Source organism: Pseudogymnoascus destructans (genome assembly GCF_001641265.1).
Source record: "Pseudogymnoascus destructans isolate 20631-21 unplaced genomic scaffold scaffold_2, whole genome shotgun sequence".
Taxonomy (NCBI): domain Eukaryota; kingdom Fungi; phylum Ascomycota; class Leotiomycetes; order Thelebolales; family Thelebolaceae; genus Pseudogymnoascus; species Pseudogymnoascus destructans.
Genome location: NW_020167521.1, coordinates 2,112,269 through 2,136,260, shown reverse-complemented (window position 1 = coordinate 2,136,260; position 23,992 = coordinate 2,112,269). Strand labels below are relative to the sequence as shown.

Genomic DNA, 23,992 nt, shown 5'->3' with positions numbered 1-23,992 from the left:
AATTCGGGTTAGGCGGGATAGAGAGTTGGCCGGTTGGAGATGTGGAGTCTGAGCCCTATATGTCGTTGTAATATTATATGGGTAAAAGAATCATAAGTTATCATGTAAACTAGTAAAAAAGAACGCTTTACCCCCGCTAGCCCCGTAACCATGACGTCACGTTACTGTAGCCGTAACACCCCCCTAATTAGCCTACTTTCTACTTTCCCCGATCCCCCTTCCTCTACCAATTCGACTAACTAGAGGAGGTGAGGCACATAGAGTGTGATAATGTTGCTAGCTTGACAGCAATCTTCAAATTCAACTAAGTGGTGGCTTTCGTGTCCATTGAGGACTAGGAGGCGATAAACATCCTTGCGCTTAAGAGCATGCATATTTAAAACCCAGTCTCATCAAAATTGTAGGTGTCCAACTCTTAGATGCTGTATTTAGCAATTGTGTTGCTAACGTGTGATAAGCTCGGGTTGGCGCTGTACAAAGCGTTGCGGTCCATACGAAGGCGATTAGCCATTTCTTGGATATCGCTAAGCTGGGGCTGAAATCCTCGCAAATCTAAGTTAAGAATACGCTCAAGAAGCACTTCCTCCTCTAGATTGGTCAAATTCCTTGAATTGGCCATAATATCGCGTCGTGTTTTGTCTCTAGCGCGTCGGCATATGAGGGTTGTATAGGAGACCAGGTATATATCCTTGCAGCAGTCGGATAGTTAGTTTCGGTTCTTTTTAAAGGGCCTTAATTGCAAGGTGTATACGGTTCTCGTTTGAAGAAGATTCCATTTTTAATGAGGGAGAAAAGTGGTTGTGAAGGTTAAGTGGTAAATTAGACAGGAAAGTGGACCGTTTGGTGTGTTGGACCGTTCGGTGTACAAATACGTTATAGGTTATCCAGCCGATTATCAAGTTATTACAAGGTCTGATTTGGCTTATCGTGAATGTAAGTAAGGGATAAGGCATAACAGTAGGTAAGGGGCGTCCTAGCGTTTGTTGGAGCTGGAACAGGCGGATGTGTTGGAACGATGTTGGAATGACAGTTTTGCGCTTATAGTTGAATATATTATGATGTTGGATGTATGTATGGAAGAGATCACTTGACGTAGGCGGCTGCATGCGATTTTTACAAACAAACTCCCTTGCGCCTTGGGAGAGCCCCTGCTCCTCGACAACACAGCAATTTGTCTGCCGTCTTCCACCTCCCCGAGACACCTGTTATACCGTCAACATGGAATATTTCGACCCGTTCGCGCGGCCGTGAAAAAAATCCACAGTACCAAGCGAAGTGAGCATTAAAAAAGCTACTTTTACCTCTACGGGTGATACTAACTACGTCTTACCAGGTGCTGAATACCTTGCAAAACGCAAGCCGTGGTGCACCCACTTGTCCAACTGCCAATGGAGATTCTCATTGCTATTTTCAAGGAGGTCGATGATATTGACCAGCTTGCTCTCGCAGTGTCTTGCAAGCACCTCCTCCAAGTTTTTACACTTGTTTCTTTGAAAACTAGCATCTGGCTGAAGGATATCCTGGTTCGGCTGCTAAGTCCTACCACGAACGCCCGGAAAATCTGTTCCGTGTGTACATTATACCGACCGACTGGAAAATCTGTATCGGTTGCACACAACACCGTCTGCATCGTCGTGGCATTTTTTGTTGCCGAAGTGCATAGCGCCGTTCCAGCATTCATGAGAAACATCCCATTCTGGAACGTCGCTGAAGTAGGCAACAAACCATGTAGTTACCACAGCTACCATAGCACATGTCAGAAGCCAATAAAATATTAGAATTTGAGTGATGCGAGGTCTCTCGTCCCAAAATCGCCGACTCAACAAGTCCGGTCGTTCGGTTGGTAAAGTCCTCCACATATCCGCAAGCGCCCAGAGCACTCTGAAACATGTTTCCGGGGCCGAAACCACCTTGTTGGCACTTTGTCATGCACATGACTAGGTATGTTTGAGGATTGCAGTAGTTGCCCTTCTGATCCCGATGCATCAGGGCATTTCGCCCGACCTTACTCCGTACCTGCCGGAACGATGGTCCGCCCGGAATCATAGGCAGGAGATTGGCAGTTCAAGATTCCAATACAGTAGACACGCTATACTCTCTACGCACAATGATGAAGACATCACCATCACCAGCACCGACCCCAAACCCGACGACCCCCTCCGCCGCGTTACGCCCGGCTGAAGCACCGACCGAGGTCGAGGACATGTATGAGATCAGCACAGTCAATGATGAGACTCTCCTTCCCCTACCCTTCCCCTACCCTTCCCCTACCCTTCCCCTACCCTTCCCCTATCCTTCCCCTATCCTTCCCCTATCCTTCCCCTACCCTTCCCCTATCCTTCCCCTACCCTTCCCCTACCCTTCCCCTACCCTTCCCCTACCCCAGAGGCATATGGTCTTTTGTGTTGGAACGGAGCCAATCATGCCCGGTTTCCAAGGTATGACGCGACGGGCAACCCACCCGCCTACCTGGCTCGCTGTCTTTTGGATCGTTGTTGCTTGTTGTACCGGTCACACGATTCCGCACACCACGATTCCGCACACGATTGCAGATTGTAGCAAGGGTATACATCTGTGCAATGGATTGCAACTCTTATGTACACTACGTACGTGTACGTGCACGGCTGGGGAGGAGGGGTGTTGTACCCGTATCACGGAGTACTATATCGGTCGTTGATGTAAGCGAGCAGTACGCTAGGTTGAGAAATGGGACGATCGAGTTACATCCAACGCGAGGCCGTGCTGAATGGGATGGGATGGGATGGGATGGGATGAGATGGGATGGGATGGGATGAGATGGGATGGGATGAGATGGGATGGGATGGGATGGGATGGGATGGGATATCAAAAGCGAACCGCCTTCACCCCATGGCACGCATATGCACTTTATGAGGCTTGCCCTCCTTGCCCTCCCCCCTTATCCTTTTCTAACATCCATCCATCTCTTCTCCATACTTCGTCACCAAAACGTTGTCGCCAAGAGCCTTCACTTTCTCAACATCAGCACCAAATCTCCACCAAAAACCACCGTCCGATAGCCCCTGCTCGGCAGCAGTTTGAGCAACGAAACAACGCTAGAGTAAACGCTACCATGCCAGCACATATTGACAAGGGCAGATGCCCACGGTGCAAACACACACTGCGTGGGGCAACTTTCTGGGTCGACCACAATCCCACAATCCCACTGGGACAATCCCCCATCCCACCATCCCACAATCCCATCCCACAATCCCACAATCAGACATACCGCAAGGTACAGTAGCTCGCTGCATGAATAACGCTCCTCTGGTGCATGTACCGAAACCAGGGGGCAAGGCACAATCACTATCACTATCACTATCACAATCACATCAATTTTACAACAAACAGCTACTCAACGACAAAGTTAGCTGGTGCTGGCAATTATTGTGGAGTATAAAAGTACGATAATACCGACTGGAGTACTCGAGTACTTGAGTACCAGAGTACCCAGAGTACCCAGAGTATCCGTGCGAGCCAAGCCAACATCGACGGGGGACGAACGACATAATTTAGACGCCAACCCCATCAATTGCCGCTTGGGAATCAGGTTCGCACTTAAAAGTAGCCTGCTACCTTCCTGCACCACCCATCCACCCACCCACCCATCCACCCATTCCCCGTTCCGCCGCCACAAGAACCCCTCACACCGGCCTCGCACCATTTTTCAGATACGCGACCCTTACTTCACTACCAACGTTTTTTGGTTTATAAAACATCACCACAACGATCTCCAGCTCCCTACCTCACCGAATCTCTATTCCACTACTATTCTACTATTCTACTATTCTACTATTCTACTATTCTACTATTCTACTATTCTACTATTCTACTATTCTACTATTCTACTATTAAAAGCTTTTGAAACCCTTACCTTAACCCGTCGTTTCGTTCGAAACGCAAAGGTCCACGACCCGAAAACACAGTTCATGTCGCCATCATAGATAGCATCCTGAGACACTGTCCCCTCCCAGGTCTGGCTCAATGGTCGTAGTGATGGCCACCAATGGGTACGTGCTTCCCTCCTTCCCATGTGCCAATCGAGTCCCTATCAGTGATCGCATTCCTCACCAGCCTCGCCCCTCTCTCGCTATCACTTTTCCCTCTGCCCCCACCACGCTGCTCACCCTTCATTCATGGACAGCCACACTGACAGATATCTTTGGCGCCTAGTACTCACCCTCATCAGCAGCATACCATGGCTGGCAACCCCCCCGATTACGAAGAGAATGGGCGCTTGTATCACGGCTACCGAAAGGGCATTTACATGTTCCCATGCGACGAGGTACGGAACCCCTCACAAAGCTTTTCTCGTGCAGCTTCACAAGCCCCCCACACACTGGACTGACATCTTGCGCGCGCACAGGAAGAGAAGGATCGCATGGATATCTTCCACCAGTTCTTCCTTGTAGCACGAGGCGAGCACTCCTCTGCACCATACGACAAGAACTACGATGGGCACAGGATACTGGATTTGGGCACTGGGACTGGGATATGGGCGATTGACATGGCTGAGTAAGAATAGTGCTCCCTCAAACTGGCACAGTGCTGACAGCGATCCTGCAGCAAGTATCCCAGCGCTGAGGTTATGGGAATTGACATTTCACTGATACAGCCGCAAACGTAAGCATTCCAACCGCGCACCTGCCTTAGCCGCGCTCATGCAGCAGTCCATAGGCTGACTTAGATTGCGCAGCATTCCCCCAAATCTTCAGTTTAGGAGACGCGATTTCGAAGCAACCTGGCAAGGCCTTCCTATGGATTCGTGGGACTTGATACATCTGCGGATGCTGGCAGGTTCGATATCCAGTTACCAGGAACTATACGCAAATATCTTTCGGTATGTTAGACACCTGTAGACATGGCACTGGACTGCTGCTTACTCAGCTCATAGGCATCTCAAGCCCCAATTCGGCTATTTAGAGCATATCGAGATCGACTTGAGTCCTAGATGCGACAACGGCAGCCTTCCCCGCAATGCCGCGTTATATGAGTGGGCGAACAACCTCATGAGTGCGACTGAGCAGGCCTACAAGCCGATGGCTTACAATACCGAAACTGGATCAATGCTCCAGAATACGGGATTTGTTGGAATCAAAGAACAAATCATCAAGATACCTTTCAACCCCTGGCCACATGATGCATACCAGAAGGATATCGGCAGGTGGTTCAACCTGGGCTTGTGTCAAGGGCTTGAAGCATTGACTCTGGGTCCTATGACTAGAATCCTTAATTGGGATCGGGGCCGCGTTGCAAGATTGGTTGCGGACGTGAAGAGGGAGATCTGCACGAAGAGGCATGAGGTCTACTGCGAAATGCACATATGGACAGCGCGCCGTCCCGCTTGAACCCCGCCATACCTCACATAATAAGCGCATCGTCGCATTCCACGGGCCAAGTGCCACTTTTCTGCGAGCATCGCAAATCCGAATCCAGTCTTAATTTATCGACCAGAGTGTCGACGCGGCCTCAGCTTTGTGACGGCCCCGCTACTACAGGCAACCCCTGACTTTGGTATCGACACCCCCACCTTCGATACATCCTCGGTTTGTGAGGACTGGATTTTTATTTGTCGGCCAGACACGCCGAGAATCAGTGAATCGTCGGGCCTGTAGGCTCTGTGCTCTGTCGTATTCGGCCCTTTATGCCACTAACCGCGATCTGGAACAGCTTGATGCAATCTAAAGCGCACACACGATCGATCGTTGGGCTCGAGACGACCCCGCACCTCTGGCCTAAAATCTCGTCACGGTCAATCTATGCAGCAGACCAAGGTGACATCACACGAAAAGTAATACGTCGTGCACCGCGAGAATGTCTCAGCAATCCGGCGTCCTGGGATTGGGACACAGCAGGTAACAAGGGTTCAAAATAATATTATTTTTCAGAGAAAACAAGAGATACCAAGCAGCAGTGGTGGAATGTACGTGGAACGTGTTCGTGCAGCGAGATGGGCGAGATGTGACTTTTGACGGCAGATACTTCGGTTTTGGGGGTTAGGCGGCGGGTTATACCCCTGGTCATGGGCGGGAGACGCTCGGATGGTGACCTGCCACCTCAGCCATGACGCGGACGTCACCGGACCAGGCAGACCGACCGATGCGATGGGACGGTGGGAGGTAACACAAAGGGTCTGCACGGCGATCTCACGGCCAAGACAAATATTGGAGAAATGAATGCGGGGGAGAGGAGTTGTAGTTAGTACGTCTGCGTGCAATACCGGCATTTTCGAAGTCAAAACGCATTTGGGTAGCTAGGGTTTTCGGGGGGTGTTCAAGAGATGGATGGCTAGATTGTGATGGATTTTTTGTAAGGATCCTTTCGTGATAGTTCACTTCAGCGGGCGGTGGTTGAGTTAGATTAGCTGGGTCTGGTTACTGCGATGCCTTTGATGGTTATGGGAAGCAAAGAAGTTTGGAGTTTTCGCATTTGGGAGATACACATGGCTGGGCAGCTTTCGCGTTGAAGCATTATGGCACGGAATGGGAGGAGGATTAGACAACAAATTCTAGAGGTATATGAATAGAATAGGCCAATTAATAGTCAATCAAGTTTGACATGCTACAAGAAGCTGAGATGGTGAGGGTACGGTGAGCCGACTTCGGCGATGTTTGGTGGTGGTTGAGTATTTCGGTTTCTGTGAACAAAATAAATCAATTCAATCATTAAAAAGTGCAATGGATAATTCTTATACTTATGGACGAAGACCCCTCCAATTTCTTTTGGTTTTACTGTTGTCGTCGTCTGGCCAGCACTTCGACTTGGCTCGTTTTAGTCTAGGTGCTACCCTGGGGGTCGTTGCTGTGCCAACCTGTTTTGTTGACGAGAGCCCATAAAGTCTCGCCCACACCTCACCTCTCACACTTTTCTCACCACTTCACTTGTACACTCTATATCCCCTAATCTCCTCATCCTCTACCGCTCTACCAAACATCCTCGAAGCTTATCAAGAATACTTTTTAAAGTCCACTAGATCAGTATTGCTTACCAGCCTACTGATCGCCTCCGTGGCCCATTCTTCACGAAGCCATTTTCGATTATCGAGCACAAAAACCGAATATACTAACCCCACACACTACCAGGAACCATTAGGTTGAGTCTCTTGGAGCTCGCTCGATTATTGAATCTTCGCCATCGATCGATACATTAGATTGTCTTTCGACCGAGATCAATCACCGACTGCACATCATGACAACCGCCGTGTGCACGCCCATCAAGTCCCACGCCGGCATGTTCTCCTCGAGGACCGCCGGCGGCCGGATGCCACTTACCCCCTCTCCTCGCATGCGAGCGATGGCCCAGCCAGTCAACAACTCGTCTCCATTCACCCCCGAGCGTCCCGCTTCCAAGGACGAGAGCATCCGCGCATCCAAGTCCACCTACGGCGGAAACCTCGCCGCACATTTCACCAAGTCCTCGTCAAGGACGCACAGAGACTCTCCAAAGTCGAACATTGCTCGCGTTGTGGCAACTCCTCGCCGCGCCCTTGAGCTCGGCGTCTCGGATTTCACACTCGTTGGCACTGGTGCCAAGACCCCTTCCAGCTCCAAGTCGAGGAAGGCGCCGCTTCGAACGAAGTCGAACAAGACCACCATTTCATACGGCGGTGACAGGTTCATCCCAAACAGAACTGCTAGCTCCGGCATTGTCACAGCTGGCTCTGGAAAGCTCGATGCTGCGGACAAGCAGCGCCCAAAGACCAGCAATGGCGATGGATCCTCGGTCCTTGCTTCCGCTGCTACCGCTTTCGACGTCGGTGGACGTGGCGCTGATGACGATGTTGCCGCTGCTTTTGACGGCCTGAACCTTGCCGATGAGGAGTCAGCGACCACATACTCTCGCCCATCACCAAACTCCGTTGCCTACCAAGACTCGTTGGCGTCTGCCTGCGGCATCTCGCGAAACACCCGCATCCTTGCTTTCAAGCCTGCCCCTCCTGAGTCGTCCAAGCCAATCGACCTTCGCTCCCAGTACAACCGTCCTCTCAAGCCTGCCAGCTCTACCACTGCCCAGTTCAGACGCCGTGTCGCCACTGCCCCAGAGCGTGTTCTTGATGCCCCTGGACTCGTTGATGACTACTACCTCAACCTTCTTGACTGGAGCTCCAACAACCAGGTTGCCATTGGCCTCGAGCGCAATGTCTACGTCTGGTCCGCTGAGTCCGGAACCGTCAGCTCTCTTCTTGAGACTAGCCCGGACACCTATGTCAGCAGCGTCAAATGGTCTGGCGACGGAGCATACGTCGGCGTTGGACTCGGCACGGGTGAGGTCCAGATCTGGGACGTTGAGGAGGGCACCAAGCTCCGCAGCATGCACGGACACGATACCCGTGTTGGTGTTATGGGATGGAACAAGCACACTCTGTCCACCGGTGTCCGCAGCGGCCTCGTCTTCAACCACGATGTGCGCATCGCCCAGCACAAGACCGCCGAGCTCATCTCCCACACCTCCGAGGTCTGTGGCCTCGAGTGGCGTGCCGACGGTGCCCAGCTCGCTACCGGCGGCAACGACAACCTTGTCTCCATCTGGGACGCTCGCTCCCTCTCCGTCCCCAAGTTCACCAAGACCAACCACAAGGCTGCCGTCAAGGCCATCAGCTGGTGCCCATGGCAACCCAACCTCCTTGCCACCGGTGGCGGATCCTACGATCGCCACATCCATTTCTGGAACTCCACCTCTGGTGCCCGCGTCAACAGCATTGACACCAGCTCCCAGGTGACCTCCCTGCGCTGGAGCCCTCACTACCGCGAGATTGTCAGCACCAGCGGCTTCCCCGACAACTCTCTCAGCATCTGGAGCTATCCAACGCTCGTGCGCAACGTCGAGATCCCCGCCCACGAGACTCGCGTCCTCCACAGCTGCCTCAGCCCTGACGGACAGATGCTCGCCACCGCCGCCGCGGACGAGTCCCTCAAGTTCTGGAAGGTCTTCGAGAAGAAGGCTGGCGCCGCGTCTTCTGCGGTCGCCGGCACCGCCTCTGGCAAGGCCGAGATGGTCAAGCAGATGACCATCCGCTAAACTAACTGATATCTACCGAGCTTGCTCGCTGTATGCGCACCCTACACGCCTGGGGCGCAGGTAAAGTATCACAAAATTTCAAATAGGATTTGGGTCTGGCTTTAGCGGGGTCTGGTCTTGTTTCCTGAGCGTGGAGTTGATGGGGATTATGACGGTTTTTCTCCCACTTGATTGTCCATGGCCGAAAGTGCTTCACCTGGTCTTTTGCGAGCATGTTTATTATCTGGATATTACGACGGATGGGGGTTCTGGGGACGATGATGGATGAGGGTTCTTATGATTTCGAAATTTGTTTTCTGTTTCTTACACGAGAGGGGGGAAGTGTTGTAGACTATGTTTTGTGATTAGCTAGGGGTATGTGATAATGTATCTCTTGGCTTAACCATGATATCTTTGGTTCTTATTTGCGATTCTTCATGTTATCATCAGGTGGTAAATACAGGTCTGAGATCTGCAGTGTCAAGTGCGGGGGCGGCTACTGGCAGGTGTGGGGAGTGTTGGGGTGGACCACAGCATGTATGGATCAGTGAAGAGATGTAAATATCAATGGATAGAGTCAATTGATGTATCAATAACCATAACGACAATAATATGTATACGCAAACCATAGTTTTTTATGATTGTTAGAACTGAATCTACAGTAAAACCGTTGTTCTCCCGTGACGATTTGCTCGGCGAACTAGTGAGGGTATCTCACCGGTTATGTAAGCGAGCGATGCCCATCAATCAGTCCACCAGCCGAGCAAGCTCTCCAGAAACATCCCAGAACGGGCCTACGACCACAACACCTCTAGCTCACCTCAACACTCATAAACCCAGTGATTTCAGCGCGGCATTACGGGGGCTTTTGAATGACAGGGAGGGCTCGCCGGCTTACGATCTCTACACGCGGTGGAGGAGGGAGGCTAGATCGGCTGGGTTCCTTGTACGGTTCGCTTGGGGACCAGAGGAGACTGTGAAGGGGCCGAGACGGTTGCATTTACATCGTTGGAGGGTTTCTGAAGAGTAGCTTCAGGCGAATATCGAGCACCTCGACACTGGATTGCATATTCACCCGTCCATCCTGCAGGTAGAACAAGGAGTTGGCAACGCACACGACCTCTTGCGACATCACCATCTATACTCTCACCCAGGATTCATAGCGCCATCTATACTCTCACCCAGATTCATAGCGAACCCATCCAGACGGCAAGATGTCGAACCAGACGGTCGGAGCTGTTTACCAGCAGATTATCCGCGATGTTGTTGATAGTTCGAGGGTCGATTTCGAGGAGGGTGGCGTTGACGAGAGTGTGCTCGACGAACTGAGTCGGGTGAGTTCCTTCCATCTCTGCTGTACCTGTTATTCCCCATCGCGACCTATTTTCATCGCATCATCATTTCCTTTCGTATCAAATATTCCCGACGAGCGATGCGAAAACCCCGATCGGCGCGCCAGTCGGTCGTCGTCGTCGGGTTGCGCTGTCGTGGCTGCTGTTCTGGCTTGCGCGCGCTGGCCACTGCACAGGCGAGGAATTCAGAATCAGCGGGGGCCCAGCGGTATATGGTCGCTTTTATGATCACAGGGAGATGCGGTCTCGCTTGGACTAGCGCGCTTTTGGGCCCAGCCTCACATGACTGGAACACGACAGCACAGCCATTTGACGGAAACTCATACTTTGCATTTGAATTAATATCTTTTGGGGGATTGATGTAGGATGTGTGCTAATGGAGATTTAATAGGTATGGCAACAAAAGTTGACGGCGCTGAACGTGGCCCAGTTTCCGTGGGACCCGAAGCCAGAGGTACCCCCTGCTCAGCAGCAACAGAACATGGCGAATATCCCCTCCAGCATGTCCTACCCCCAAGAGCCAACACCGGCTCCCATGCAACAGCAGCAGCATGCTCCACCCCAACAGGGGCAGTTCATGAACCGTCCCGGCCCGCTGATCCCAGCCCAAGCGCCGCAGTTCCCACAGATGCCCCAGGTGCCTCAGATGAACGCCGGTCCGCGCATCAAGGCGGAGCCTGGTCTCGAGAGTGGCGGCATGCCGCCCGTGTACACTGGGATGGGGAATGCGACGACGGCGCAGCAGCGCGCGGCGCTGAATTTGCAGGCGAGCTATGGGGCGAGGGCTGCGGCGAGTATTAATGCCATTCAGGGGATGCCGCAACAGGGTCAGCCGCAACAGCAGCAAGGGCAGCCTCCGCAGCAGCCTAGCCCGCAGCAGGCCCAACAGCAGGCTCAGCAGCAGCAACAGCAGATGCACCAGGCTCAACAAAGACCACAAGCACCATCAATCCCGCGGCCTCAGATGACGCCGTCGCAATACCAGCAGGCACTAGCGCAGCAAGCAGCGCACCAGAAGCAGCAGCTGGAACAGCAGGCGAAAGCCAGACAGCAAGCTGCGGCTCAGCAGCAACAGCAACAGGGGCAGGGTGCTCCCAATGGGGCGCAGCATGCGCAGACTGATGGTGGTGCTGACGACGAGGATGAGGACCGTCATCGCCACTTTGGCGTTATTAAGCAAGTTGGTGGTGATGGGTCGGAAATCAACATGGGGCGTGTTGAGCTGGATGGGTTGATCCGCCGACAGATTGAGGCGAGGGGGAAGGCGATGGAGGGGGGTGGATTGATGTTGCCGCTTAAACAGCATAAGGGGTCTAGTGGTGGCCGACGCGAGAGGACGAATGTGGATGTGGGACAGACGGATGGGGGTGACGATGACGATGATGATGATGACAAGGTGCTGAAGGCTGAGGATGACGACGAGGACGCCATCAACTCTGACCTGGATGATCCGGATGACCCCAAGAGCGACGACAGTGGCGATGATGAGACGCCGCAGGTCATGCTGTGCATGTATGACAAGGTGCAACGGGTCAAGAATAAGTGGTACGCATTACCCCGCCTTCTCCGTGTAACTTTGTCGGGCGGCTACAGTGTTGGGTGTTCAGTGTTCGGTTTACTGACTGTTGTTGTAGGAAGTGCGTTATGAAGGACGGTGTCTTGACCATTAATGGCAAGGACTACGTCTTTCACAAGGCGTCGGGGGAGTACGAGTGGTAACTCCCATCGCTCGATCTCTCTCACCGATTCTCGATTTTCGGTTCGGTTTGGTTGGTTGGTTGGTTGGTTGGTTGGTTGGTTACTCAGGTTCAATTGAAGCATGAGAAACAGCGAGAAATTGTACAGAGAGGGTTTTCTTCCCTATCTCAAAAACAAGGTTGTACTTCTAGATCCCGAAATAGAAATTGTCCCTTTCCTTTTCTTTTCTCCTCGAACAAAAAAAGGCCGTGGGTCGGGTGGGTGTGTGTACGTTAACAGCGTGCGAGGCTGAGGATGGATTCAACGGATTCTTATTTCGATTCCGGATTCCCCCTTTTTTTTCGGGTTTTTCCTAGTTTAGGAAATAAAAGATACATAACAATGAGACGATGACTTCTATGCTTGAAGGGCGGATGGTAACTTGTAATAGGGATATATGTGCGTGTAGGTAGATATAGATATGTAGGCTCTCCGCAATGCTTCTGAACTACAAACAGTCTTCAACCCCTTTAGATCTCTTCCCCCATGGCATCTCTACACTTACTCGCTCAATCCATTCAAACCTCCGACCCCTCGCTTCCCATCGGCCCCCAAAAATCCCTGTCGTCGAAACCCGAATCATGTCAGGGGGGGCCGAGTCACCAAACCGACCAGAAAACAACCTAACCATAACCATAACAAAAAAAAAACCCCAAAAAAACGTAGCGCCCGCTCCCATTATAGACGCCGATTTTACGCCCATGTGGGGAGAAAACAAACATACCCACTTCGTGAGAAGTAGGTGGGTGGGGGGGTATCCAGCAAAGCAAGCAACAGTACCGCCGAGAACGCTGAAACGACTATAAATGTATGTAGATAGTAGTAGATGCTGTGAAAAGATCGTCGCAAAAATAGTAATAGATAGATGGATAGATGGATGTGTTCGTTTCATTCTCTGCTCGGGGATGTGCTGCCCGAGACGGAGTGCCGTGTATGCCCTTTAATGTAGTCGATTCTTCTTCGCACTAAGGCGGTGCCAACCCCTTGCGCAAGGGGTTGGTACCGCCTCATTTGGAACTATGGTCAAACCCATTCCAAACCAGTGTATCGGTAACACATATGCCTCTCGCCGTTCGAAGGAATTATGAATCTGCGGTGTTCGATCCCGATTCGGAATATTTCAGAGCCTTAGACAACAATCCCGGTATTCTTGCGCTTCTCGGCCTCATCAACTTGGAACCCAAACACGAGGCAGTACAAGTCCTTCAGCCAGAGATACTGCCCGCTCTTCATCATCCAGCCAACGCTCTTACTGACATCAAGGGCATTAGCGCGCTTCCCCTGCGGCGGCAGCGTGACCGCGCTGCGGAACGTGGGGTCGCTGAGGATGAGGTCCTTGTAGCTGGCCAGTAAATTCGCGTGCCAAGGTAAGCAGCCGAAACTCCCCGTCGGCAGCGCCTTGACGTAGGCCTGTAGTGCGTTTGCGGGCCCAGAGACGGAGCCGTTCGAGGGCTGGTTGCGCTCGAAACCGACATTCATGGCGGCTTTGAGGATGAGGATTTTGAGGCGGGTGAGGTTTACATCTTCGGAAGTGGTGCCCTTGGCTGTGCTGGAAGTCTTGTTGCTGCCCTGGGAGTAGCCGGAGAGGTTGGAGGAATTGCTGGACCAGCGGGCCGAACTGCGCCCGTTCTCGGTGCCGAGGACGAGGATGTTGGGGATAGATGGGGAGTGGTCTTCTGGTGAGATGGGCGTGTCTTCGAATTCGGTGGTGGGGGTCTCCGGTTCGATGCGCCGCGGCTCGACGCGCTTGAGGATGCTCGGCAAGCTAGACATGCTGGACATGCTGCTGTTGCTATTTTGGTGGGAGTGTGTGGAGTGGGAAGAGCGATTAAGTTGGTCGAAGGATTGGGTGAAGGTTGTCTGGCTCGGTCGGGGCGTCCCTCGCTCTGGGCGGACTTGTGTCCAGCCTTCGCGGAAGAGATCGCAGAGCTCCCAGCAGGCCTGTACTGCTGAGCCGAGAAGCTCCTCATCGGCGTCCTTGCCTTCAAGACGGTTCTGGCGTAGGCTAAAAAGCATCTCAGCCAGAGACCAGCACGCGCGGAGCAGAGAATCAGTCTCTTGTGTTTGGTCACTCCTCTGTTTCATCAGACGATGACATAACGTGATATAGAAATCTAGCGTCCGCTCACGGAAAGCCTCGGGTAGGTTCCTATCATGAGTGTTGAAAAGATGGTTGTTCAATTCAAAACTGACTCGCAGGACCGAGTCCGCGAGATCGTTGTTGCGCTCCCGCACATCGAATAGTGCCTGGCAAAACTCTCGGCACAGGTCGAGAGTGGGTCGGCATTGGAAATCATGATGGTCGTCACGGTTATCATACAGCTTCTGGCATAATTTCCAGCAGCACTTCCACGCCTTTTCGTGGGTGTCGCCAGTCCCCGAGAAACTGAATATTCTTTCTCGGTGTATAGAGCTTAGACTGGCCAGTGTGTTGCACAGTGTCCAGCATTCATGGAGTGCCGTTTTCAACGCATTCACATCGTAGTCAGGGTCATTGCGGGCAGAAAAGCCTTGGTTGTCATCAGCGTTTTCATCAGACTCTCTAGCATCTTCGGGGATACCTGATATATGTCAGTTATATTTCCGAAAGACTTGCTCTCCAAACATACCTTCTAGACTACTTGCGCTGCTTGAACGTAATCGAGATCTCTCTGAAATCAGGTCGAGCTCTTGTCTCGTTTGAGCTCTTGGTGTGGTATTATCTGGGGTAAAGGATGTAGGCGCAACATCGGTTGATATTGGTGGCGGTGATACCGGGCTTGGAGTGATCGTCTGTTAAATATTAGCAGATGTCTGGGTGAATGGTATCATAGTGCAATTACCTTATCGCCGCTATGCGAGGAATTGATTGTGAGAGCTCCACCTTCGTGGTGGAAAGGCTTGGGTGTACACCGGTCAATATTCGGTGGTTGTTGTGGGGGGTTGTCATTCTTTGTATTCGCCTGGCCGGCCCGTTAGTTGGGTGGATCTTTCAGTTTGGTTCTAAGTTGGCCTACAAAATTCATATAACCCTGCGGCGCATGAATAACTGACGCTGGCTCGTCCTCAAGTTTATTGCGGAAGTGAGAGGGCAGGACAGTGGTTAACGAATTCAATGGTTTCTGGTACTGTTAGTGTTGGCGCATTCAGGGTCCAGGTCCCTACTAACTTGTCCATTTGTGTTGGTGGGGGCGGGTTCTGCCTCCGGTTCTTCCTCCACAGAATCATCTTCTATATCCGTTGTCTCGGTGCCATTCGACGTTACTGGCGATGGTCCCACCATATCGCTTGGGCTTGGGGCATCAATGGAAGAGAATCGGCCACCCCCATTAGAGTTCGGATGCAGCGAGGCGGCATCAGTAGAGCTCCGAGCAGACCTGCGTGGCGTTGTTAGCATGGGCCAATATTCTAGCCGACATGATTTATACATACAGCGACTGGAACCTTGGGGTGTTGGGCATGGCTGGCGAGTTTGGAGACAACGAGAATTCGGTGTATGGTGAGAAGGCTGACATCATGTTGGCAGGCGACGAGATCAAGGGCGACTCCAGGGCCATTGTTGGTGATGGGTCTGTCGATTGATCTCGGGATTCACCTTGGGGCGAGGAATCTCTGATAGATATCTGAGGAGCGGCGCCTTGCAAACCAACACCGCCTCCTGTTGAGTGGGAGTGATCCTCGGAACTAGAGGCGGGGGCGTTGGCTTGGGCCGTGGGAAAGGTAGCCGGCTCCAGGGTTGCTGCTGGCTGCCACTGAGCGACCTGGCGGAACTGGGGCTGATTGCTTTGGGTCTCAAATCTAAGGCTTTTTGGAGTTAAAAAAAAGTTGTTGAGGTTGGTAGCTTAAAAGTATCGAGTGGCAAGCGATATATGAATGCCCTGGATGGCCCGCCCGGGTGCTATTCGTGCAATCTATGCACGATGCTACACTGCAGACAAAGCTGACCACTTGATCTAATGCAGCTGCGCTGTCCGGTTCGAGGAAGTGGTGTCGTCGACGTACAGAGACAAAAGAGAGCTGAGCTACTACTCCAGCTGTTGCTGCGCTTGGTGCGCCTGGCTGATTGTGGGGTCGCAAGTGCTTGAGCACTGCCCTGCATGCGAGACTAGCTCTTTGATCAGGCCTCAAGTCAGTTCGGATCACTCTGTGCTCTGTGCTCTGTTTTGTCGCGGTTCGTCGAATCAATCAGTCGCGGGACATAGTTTTGGAGTGTATGACTCGGCGGCCTGCTGTAATTGCGAAGCACTGGCGTGTAGGGAGGTAGAGACAAAGGGTGGATTCCAGTTGGGTGCACAGGGGAAGAGTTGCTCTATCCTTAAGAGAGGGGAACCAGTCAGAGATGCAGATGCGCGTCTCCCAGGCAGGTCGCATAAGGGAAAACAAACGGCCAATAAAAGCGTCAAGCTATAGGTAGAGGGGCTCAACAGCGCATGAGGTTGCAGGTATGTCGGCGCTTAGAGCACAGTAGGGGGGCCGCTCGATGGGTGGATGGATAATTATGGTCGATGGATAAGGCCCCGCCATGTACAGTACAACAACAAAAGAATCGAAATCTGAGCAGGCAGAGGATTAGTTACAGGCCACAACCCACGCGATTGTCAATAATACTCTCAATACTCTCACCGGTGCAAGAGGCAATGCATTCCTTGGCTTATATCGACGCCAGATCCCATTTATTGGTATTTATTGGTGGATATGCACTTTCGTCCATCTGTCCGTGCCTCGACGCCGTCCAGCACCCCAACCCTTCGATGAAGGAATTGGATCGATACCGGATTACATGCTGCAACCATGCTGCAATCCTTCCAAGATCGGTGTTCATTCTTCTCGTACTGTACTGTTCTCGTAGTAGTACAGTACCGTCGGTGCCGGTCGGTGCTTCCTTCCCTGACGCCCAGAATCCAGTGACACGGCTTGGAAAAGTACATACTCAGTGGCGGATGAATGCCAATCATGGTATGCTACGAGCGTAGGCTCATCCCGCGCTGCTTCAGACCAATTGTATGTCAGAAATCCCCCAGACTCTCCTTCCTTTGACCTGAATCCGACCCAGAAACTGACGCCTTCACACCACCATAGTCTGCCCGAGTGTGCCCCCGCGGCTGAGCCCGCTTCTTGCCCTTCTCCTGCTCGACCGGTGGTAACAAACCCCCCTGGCGACAATGGGCTGATCCATAGCCTTTCTTACGTGCCCTGGTCGTTCCTTTGTATCCAGTACGTTGGATGATGGGTTTGTGGGTCCGACAGCTGGGATTTGAAAGACGAGACCCTCGGGGTCCCCCATTTGAAATACAGTACAGTACACCATGGCTTGCTTTTGTCTCAAGCCACCTCACATTGACTCGCTCCTGCGTCGATGGAGGTTCTGACGCGCGGGTGCGACCAGTCTTCACAGTACACATCTACAGAAAACACCTGCAAGCGCCGCGGCAAGCTGCAACAATGAATCTATCGAGTTAGCCCATCCGATATACCACGTTGGATATGCCAACTCCTACAAGCATTGTGCATGACTGCGTCAATTCCCCGCCCCCCCAACGCCTACCTCAAGGCCTCCCACCTGCCCCTTCATGTGGGATTACAGAGAAGGATGATCATTACAGAACCGCTGGGCTAACGCGTGTACAGCCGCGGGACCCGGGTCAAATAAGTATGCTTGTCTGGGAACACATGGTCATGCATGGTGGAGAGAGATGTGGCGGTCTAGGGCATCGTCGGGCAAGAGTCGTGCAGGACTGTTGGTTTTCCATCGGATGGCAATTGACCCTCAAATCCGGATAACGTCGAAGTGGGCATACTTCTCCAGTTCCTGCTCATCTCCAACGGCTATGTGTAAACGATTAAGCGGTGTACGTGGGTTAGACGCAAATTCTTCAGCGCTTACTCGTGCATGCATGCGTTATTGCCTCCAACTGTTGGACTTCATCGACGGCAATGCACATAGTTTGGTCACTAGAGGCTAGATCCAACAAAAACAATCTGAGACAAAATCCCAGGCTGTTGCAGGACATCAAAGTCACGCTTCATCCATTGATATACCATATGCCACAGGTTGCTAATAGTAGCCAATCCGATGGAGCTCGCTCGGTCGCGCACTGCCCTTCCTAACGTCTTTCCACTGCGTGACCTCGTTGTCGACCCAAAGGATCCTTCTCGACCAGCCGCTTAATACACCTTGGCCATGCGGCCCGAACCATGGCCATCCGATATTCGTGGCACAAACGGAACCAGATAAAAGACCCAAAAGCGGAGAACTTCTCTACCATTTCCTATCTTAGGTGTTTATTCCATCCTGGAGTCTTCAAAAACGCCTTGTCATTTTGCGAGTGCTCCACCATGCCCCATTGTGTAAACGCCAACCAGCCAAAGAATCCTAATTATCGAACGCAGCTTTGCGAGTGTCGCGCTCCGCAGGGTTATATCTGCGAGACCGTTAGCATAGGCGCTTTTGGTTTGAAGGGATATATCCTATAATTAGGTTGTTGGTCGTACTTCAAGAGCTTCTCAATCAAATCGACGTGGGTCATGACCATGCGGCGGCAACAGTATCTCTTGAGGCCAAGGTGGTCCATTGCGTCTCTGTCCAGAGGGCGTCAGTAAGAAGTAACACCGAAATAATCATCCAGTAAACTCACCCGTGCTCCTCTCCATCCTCCAGTAGCTTGATGTATGATTCCCAGAGGTCACCCACCACCTGTCCACGCGGTCAGTAAGAGGCGTGGCCAAGGAGGTGAATTCATCCACGTACCTTGCCACAGGAGAAGCAGCGCACAGGAATAATCATCGCGACTTCTGAATTGCGTGACTAGATCTATAAAAATCTGACTTTTGTGTCGTTGCTCCGACGTTGACGTTGTCGCGCAGAAGAAATGGAGGGTAAAGATAACTGTGCTGGTCGCGCGCGGTGATTTCGTGCAACTTTTTCCGTTACCAGCCTGTAATCGCGAGGCTGCCACAATCTTAGCGCCAAAATTATTTTACTTTTCCCCAGAGCCAATTTGTACGTGCTCACGAGGCGGAACGTCACAACTTACCAGCTACGGGCAACCTCTGACAACGAAATGGCTTCAGTTCTGAAGCGCAAGAGAGGGTCGGCGCAGGGAGTCGAAACACTTAAACGGGCGAAAGCAACTACAGATGTTCTGGAAGATGCTCCAACGTCTGTGATTTCCGGCGGCGGATGGGATGCAGCCTTTGCGCCTATAAATGAGCTCGCAACGGTCAATGGATCTGGTGCCCACGATGACAAAGTAGATTCTTCTGGTGCAGAAGATTTTGAGCAATATGCACAGAAAGAAGACGAATATGAGAAAAAGGCAAGGAAAGCATCCAAGTCAAAGGCTTCCAAATTGAAGGACTCCGACTGGAAAGTCTCAGCACCGATTGGAGGGCGAATGATCGACGTAGACCCTTTATTTACAGAGGGCGAAAAGTAAGGGCACACAGTTTCTTCTGATTATACAGTGGCTAATAAAAGTAATAGGTTTCTTATCGTCGCACACCGTCAATCAATTCACGTTTACTCGACGGCAACTTCGCTTTTACACCGCTCCATCGACCTGAGCGTCAACGGCTCCAGGCCAGCCAATGTACGCATCGTTGCGTACGCCCTTTCGGAGACGGACCCGAGCATGATCTGGGTGGCATGCTCAGATGGAGCTGTATATCACATCAACTGGGTTTCAGGAAGTGGGACAGATCAATTCTGGACTACTTCGTCGATGGGAATGACACACATGACGGCATCCTCAATGACATCCGCTGGTCGAACTCGCGATATCGTTTTCACGACTGAAGAGCGCCGCGACGGAGGGTGGAGAGTAACTGCACACGAGCTCACACCGCCTGGCAGCGACATCCCAACTGTTGCACGGACAATCTACACCTCTACGCAGCCCATCCATATTCTCAAGGTCGTCAAGAACGGAAGTTTGATTGTTGCGGCATCCGAGAGGAGAGTCCTGGTGGCCAACCTCAGAACCACCGACTTTGACAGCGTGGACAAGATCAGATACGAGTTCCGCGTCTTCGAATCAACCGATTACATTTCCTCCATCGACGTGCGAGTCACCTCCGCAGACAAGAGCCAGAAGTCAAAGTCTAAGGAGTCGAAGTCCAAGGCAGAGACCTTTGGTGTTGTGGATGTTGTGGTCGGAGATGTGAAGGGTTCCATTTTCGTCCACAACGATCTTCTGAGGAAGATGATTCAGTCACAGAATGCCGTCGCATCCGGGAAACCGGCTGTTGATATGCTACCTCGCAAGATGCATTGGCACAGAAAGGCTGTCCAGAGTGTCAAGTGGTCGCTGGATGGTAATTATATCATCTCTGGTGGCAGCGAGACGGTCATGGTTTTGTGGCAACTCGATACGGGAAAGAAGCAATTCCTGCCCCATCTTTCAGCCGCTATCCATAACATCGTCGTATCCCCGACTGGATCATCTTACGCGGTCCGCCTGGCTGACAACTCTGCCATGATTCTCTCTACCGCTGAGCTAAAGCCTACCGCCAGCATATCTGGTCTTCAAACCCAAGTCATTAGAGATTCAGTTTCCTTAGATGCCAGGGTCTCAAGAGTCAAGGACGACGAGCGCGAAGGGATACTTGTGCAGCACGCACCAGCAGTTATTAACCCCCTCAAACCATCACACCTGCTTCTAGCCGTTGGAGAGAACCAAGAAATCAATCCTCTGTCCAAGGAAATCCTCAGCACCCCATACCTGCAGACATTCGACGTCGCATCCTCACACAACATCTCCCGCCAGGCCTTGTCGAGAACCAACATCACCAATATCAATGTTGGGCCCAACGCCCACCGCATCTCAGAGCCCCAAGTCACTCACATGCAGATCAGCCATGACGGATTGTGGCTTGCTACCGTGGACGAATGGCTGCCTCCTCGCCGCGACCTAGAGTACCTAGGCCACTCGACAATTAACCTCGCCGACGAGCAGCGCAAGCGCCGCGAGGTTTACCTAAAGTTCTGGCAGTGGAGCGAGACTACCGAGACCTGGGAATTAGTTTCCCGGATCGATGCCCCTCACACGATGGGACCTGAGAACTACGGCGCTGGGCGAATTTTCGACCTTGTCGTAGATCCCAGCTCTCACGCCTTCTCTACTATCGGCGAAGACAGCACTGTCCGCATCTGGAGACCCAAGACCAGGACGCGTGATGGCATCGCTGTTCGCGGGAAGGATGGAGAGGCTTTGGTTAGCTGGAGCTGTCGGGGCCAGGTTACGCTGCCGAAACCAGTTTCGGAAGTTGAAGTCACTGTTCCTGGTGCTCCGCAAAGACCAGATCACGGGTGTCTTGCATTCTCTGAAGATGGCTCGGTACTCGCGGCTGCATTGACTGGCGGACATGACGCTGTGATTCACCTCGTCGACCCATCTGTCGGTACTGTCAAATACTCACGGCCTACATCATATACTGGCGATATTGTGCGGATGGCGATTGTCTCCCAATACCTCGTCACCGTGGCAGATGAAGTACGCGTATACGACATCGTCTCAAACGAGCTAAAATACGGCATCAGGCTAGGCTCAAGGCAATTAGCACTCACTCTCGAGCAAAAGGCAGAGATGATCCACTTGAGCGTCGACAGACAAAGCAAGACATTCGCCGTGGCACTTCCATGCAAAGGCAGAGAAAAGGAAGGTGTCCACATCGCAGGCACTCTAGCCGGCGTATACAGCCAGATTGCTGTATTCGAGGCCGTACGACCAGCCCCATTAATGGCACAGAGCCTCCCATACCTGCTTACCGCCCTTGTCCCCTCAGCGAATTCGCCAGGATACATCGCCATCGACGCAGCAGCTGAGATCGCCACTATTACGCCCAAGGCAAGCCAGGCGTCTGCAGTGATGGCGCAGTCGATTGCGGATCTCGGACTCGAGTCTGTGGTTGAGGAGCCAGCTGTGGGACTCATGCAGCTTGTCGAGGAGGCGGAGGCAGAGGAGATGGCTGATGTTGAGGCAATCGAGGAGGACGCCGATGACGATGGAGCGCCAGTTGTCTCGCAGCAGCAGCTCGCGAATATCTTCGACATTGGACCTTCGTTCGCTCTCCCGCCTATCGAGGAGATGTTCTATCAGGTCGCGGGTCTATTTTCTACCAAGCCGATTGGGGTTCAGTGAGCTGTGTGTGTGTTCTAGGTTCATCTTTTGTTACATAGCGAGGAGTACTTTCATGTCTTGGCAGGGCACTGCTGTAGAGTTTGAATGGAACAAACATTCAACTACACTTGAACAACCCCCATAGGGCGACTTGCCTTGCCCCTTTTATGAAATATGTAGCACGTGATGATAAGAGGGGAATGACGCCTTACCCCGCGTCTATGGCTCGGCGTCGCCTCTAGTTTACAACCGCGGTTTAACAATGTAAATCCGGTGGAGCACACGCTCCTTCTCTCCTTCATACTATTCATCGAGTATTTAATTACTTCATATTGAAAGCGTAGCTTGCTGACAACAACTGACAACGCCTGCATCTGTGCACAAACCCGAGAATGTCGTCATTCGGCTCCATCCCCATCCTCGACCTCTCACTGGCACGGGATCCAGAGACGAAACCTAAGTTCCTGGAGGAGCTAAGGCATGCGTTGCTTGAGGTTGGATTTTTGTATTTGAAGAATGCGGGGATTCCGGAGGAGTTGACGGAGAGGGTGATTAAGGAGGGGGTGGGGTTCTTTGATATTCCGTTGGAGGAGAAGTAGGTGCCATCTTATTCATATGTCTCGTTTTCTACCCCGCTATACTTGTGCCGCGCAAACAATTCAAGTGGGGCTGTGGATTTGACATCATGGCTTCCTACGAATGAGGGTTCTTGGTCCCTCCAGGCTGTGGTTATCTAGGTCTCTCTATAAGAGCCCACGGCGGCATATCAACCTAGGCAGAAGAGAGACCATAGTCACCCCCAAGACGCAATTGGAACCATACTAACCCGACCCAGACTCAAAATCGAAATGAAAACCGCCGCCTCCTTCCTAGGCTACTCCCGCCTCGACGCCGAAACCACCGCCCACTCCACCGACCACCGCGAACAAATCGACATCTCGACCCCCCACCCCCTCCCCTCCCCCACCGACCCCCTCTACCACAACCTCCTCGCCCCCAACCTCTGGCCCTCCCCCTCCCTCCTCCCCTCCTTCCGCTCAACCTTCGAAGACTACATGTCCCGCATGGGCGCCATCTCCATGTTCTTCACCACGCTGATCGCTGAGGCTATCGGTCTCCCCCCGCAGGCATTCGCGCACTACTTCGATGCGTCGCAGCAGCACAAGTTGAAGATTGTGAGGTATCCCGATCTCGCTGAGCTGGGGATCAAGGGGGAGGGACACGGCGTTGGGCCGCACAAGGACTCGATGCTGAGTAGCTACCTGTTGCAGGCGTCGGAGCATAGGGGTTTGCAGGTGCAGAATACGGCGGGGAAGTGGGTGGATTGCCCGCCGATTGCAGGGACGCTGGTTGTGGCTATGGGGCAGGGGATGGAGGCGTTGACGGCGGGCGTGTGTACGTCTACTACGCATCGAGTTTTGTCGCCTGCGCCGGGGACGGGGGCGCGGTACTCGATCCCGTTTTTTCAGGGGGTGAGTTACGATGCGACGTTTGAGAGTATGGAGATCCCTGAGGAGCTGCGGGAGTTGAGGAGGAGGGTGTTGGAGAGGAATGGGGGGAGGTTGGATGATGTGGAGTTTACGTTTAAGACGGGGAAGTATAAGCATCTTGGGGAGGCGACGCTGATGAATAGGGTTAAGAGTCATCCGGATGTGGGGGAGAGGTGGTATCCGGAGTTGTTGAGGCAGATTAGGGAGGATCAGGCGAGGGAGATGGAGGAGAAGGAGAAGGGGGCTGGGGGGGCGAAGGTTGAGGAGGCAACTGGGAAGGCCGTGGAGGCTCATTAGAGGG

General features: G+C 52.5%; 9 protein-coding genes across 9 annotated transcripts; 6 read left to right on the top strand and 3 right to left on the bottom strand.

Annotated features, from left to right (window-relative positions):
- The first annotated feature begins 1,006 nt into the window (after nt 1-1,006).
- VC83_01308 (uncharacterized protein) lies at nt 1,007-1,790 on the top strand. The gene is made up of 2 exons (XM_024464991.1): nt 1,007-1,275; nt 1,334-1,790. Exon 2 carries the CDS (start codon nt 1,389-1,391, stop codon nt 1,776-1,778), a length of 390 nt encoding a protein of 129 aa, XP_024327590.1. The 5' UTR covers nt 1,007-1,275; nt 1,334-1,388; the 3' UTR covers nt 1,779-1,790.
- Nucleotides 1,791-4,002: 2,212 nt separating this feature from the next.
- On the top strand, nt 4,003-5,366 carry VC83_01307 (uncharacterized protein; the record flags this gene model as incomplete). The annotated part of the gene is made up of 6 exons (XM_024464990.1): nt 4,003-4,028; nt 4,192-4,303; nt 4,385-4,533; nt 4,585-4,641; nt 4,715-4,858; nt 4,913-5,366. 6 exons carry the CDS (start codon nt 4,003-4,005, stop codon nt 5,364-5,366), a joined length of 942 nt encoding a protein of 313 aa, XP_024327587.1.
- Nucleotides 5,367-7,206: 1,840 nt separating this feature from the next.
- On the top strand, nt 7,207-9,589 carry CDC20 (ubiquitin-protein transferase activating protein; the record flags this gene model as incomplete). The annotated part of the gene is made up of 1 exon (XM_024464989.1): nt 7,207-9,589. The coding sequence occupies one exon, from the start codon at nt 7,207-7,209 to the stop codon at nt 9,034-9,036; it is 1,830 nt and encodes a 609-aa protein (XP_024327588.1). The 3' UTR covers nt 9,037-9,589.
- A 29-nt stretch (nt 9,590-9,618) lies between these two features.
- TOA1 (transcription factor IIA subunit alpha) lies at nt 9,619-12,157 on the top strand. Its single transcript, XM_024464988.1, has 3 exons — nt 9,619-10,349; nt 10,759-11,912; nt 12,002-12,157. Exons 1-3 carry the CDS (start codon nt 10,230-10,232, stop codon nt 12,084-12,086), a joined length of 1,359 nt encoding a protein of 452 aa, XP_024327585.1. The 5' UTR covers nt 9,619-10,229; the 3' UTR covers nt 12,087-12,157.
- VC83_01304 (uncharacterized protein) lies at nt 12,144-15,640 on the bottom strand (the record flags this gene model as incomplete). Its single annotated transcript, XM_024464987.1, has 6 exons — nt 12,144-14,665; nt 14,714-14,876; nt 14,927-15,046; nt 15,101-15,205; nt 15,253-15,460; nt 15,516-15,640. 6 exons carry the CDS (start codon nt 15,638-15,640, stop codon nt 13,233-13,235), a joined length of 2,154 nt encoding a protein of 717 aa, XP_024327586.1. The 3' UTR covers nt 12,144-13,232.
- A 1,449-nt stretch (nt 15,641-17,089) lies between these two features.
- Nucleotides 17,090-17,485, bottom strand: VC83_01303 (uncharacterized protein; the record flags this gene model as incomplete). Its single annotated transcript, XM_024464986.1, has 1 exon — nt 17,090-17,485. The coding sequence occupies one exon, from the start codon at nt 17,483-17,485 to the stop codon at nt 17,090-17,092; it is 396 nt and encodes a 131-aa protein (XP_024327583.1).
- Nucleotides 17,486-18,456: 971 nt separating this feature from the next.
- On the bottom strand, nt 18,457-18,867 carry RPB10 (DNA-directed RNA Polymerase II subunit L; the record flags this gene model as incomplete). Its single annotated transcript, XM_024464985.1, has 4 exons — nt 18,457-18,505; nt 18,576-18,662; nt 18,719-18,777; nt 18,832-18,867. 4 exons carry the CDS (start codon nt 18,865-18,867, stop codon nt 18,457-18,459), a joined length of 231 nt encoding a protein of 76 aa, XP_024327584.1.
- Nucleotides 18,868-19,117: 250 nt separating this feature from the next.
- VC83_01301 (uncharacterized protein) lies at nt 19,118-22,460 on the top strand. The gene is made up of 2 exons (XM_024464984.1): nt 19,118-19,515; nt 19,567-22,460. The coding sequence occupies exons 1-2, from the start codon at nt 19,145-19,147 to the stop codon at nt 22,220-22,222; spliced, it is 3,027 nt and encodes a 1,008-aa protein (XP_024327581.1). The 5' UTR covers nt 19,118-19,144; the 3' UTR covers nt 22,223-22,460.
- Nucleotides 22,461-23,988, top strand: VC83_01300 (uncharacterized protein; the record flags this gene model as incomplete). The annotated part of the gene is made up of 2 exons (XM_024464983.1): nt 22,461-22,796; nt 23,037-23,988. The coding sequence occupies exons 1-2, from the start codon at nt 22,594-22,596 to the stop codon at nt 23,986-23,988; spliced, it is 1,155 nt and encodes a 384-aa protein (XP_024327582.1). The 5' UTR covers nt 22,461-22,593.
- Between the last annotated feature and the right edge of the window lie 4 nt (nt 23,989-23,992).

What these genes read in the sequence shown, in the direction of transcription:
- VC83_01308 (XM_024464991.1), top strand. Translation starts at nt 1,389, where the DNA reads ATGGAGATTCTCATTGCTATTTTCAAGGAGGTCGATGATATTGACCAG.
- TOA1 (XM_024464988.1), top strand. Translation starts at nt 10,230, where the DNA reads ATGTCGAACCAGACGGTCGGAGCTGTTTACCAGCAGATTATCCGCGAT. An exon ending in TGCTCGACGAACTGAGTCGG is followed by an intron (nt 10,350 to 10,758) that starts GTGAGTTCCTTC and finishes GAGATTTAATAG; the next exon opens with GTATGGCAACAAAAGTTGAC. An exon ending in CAACGGGTCAAGAATAAGTG is followed by an intron (nt 11,913 to 12,001) that starts GTACGCATTACC and finishes CTGTTGTTGTAG; the next exon opens with GAAGTGCGTTATGAAGGACG.
- VC83_01301 (XM_024464984.1), top strand. Translation starts at nt 19,145, where the DNA reads ATGGCTTCAGTTCTGAAGCGCAAGAGAGGGTCGGCGCAGGGAGTCGAA. An exon ending in TTATTTACAGAGGGCGAAAA is followed by an intron (nt 19,516 to 19,566) that starts GTAAGGGCACAC and finishes TAAAAGTAATAG; the next exon opens with GTTTCTTATCGTCGCACACC.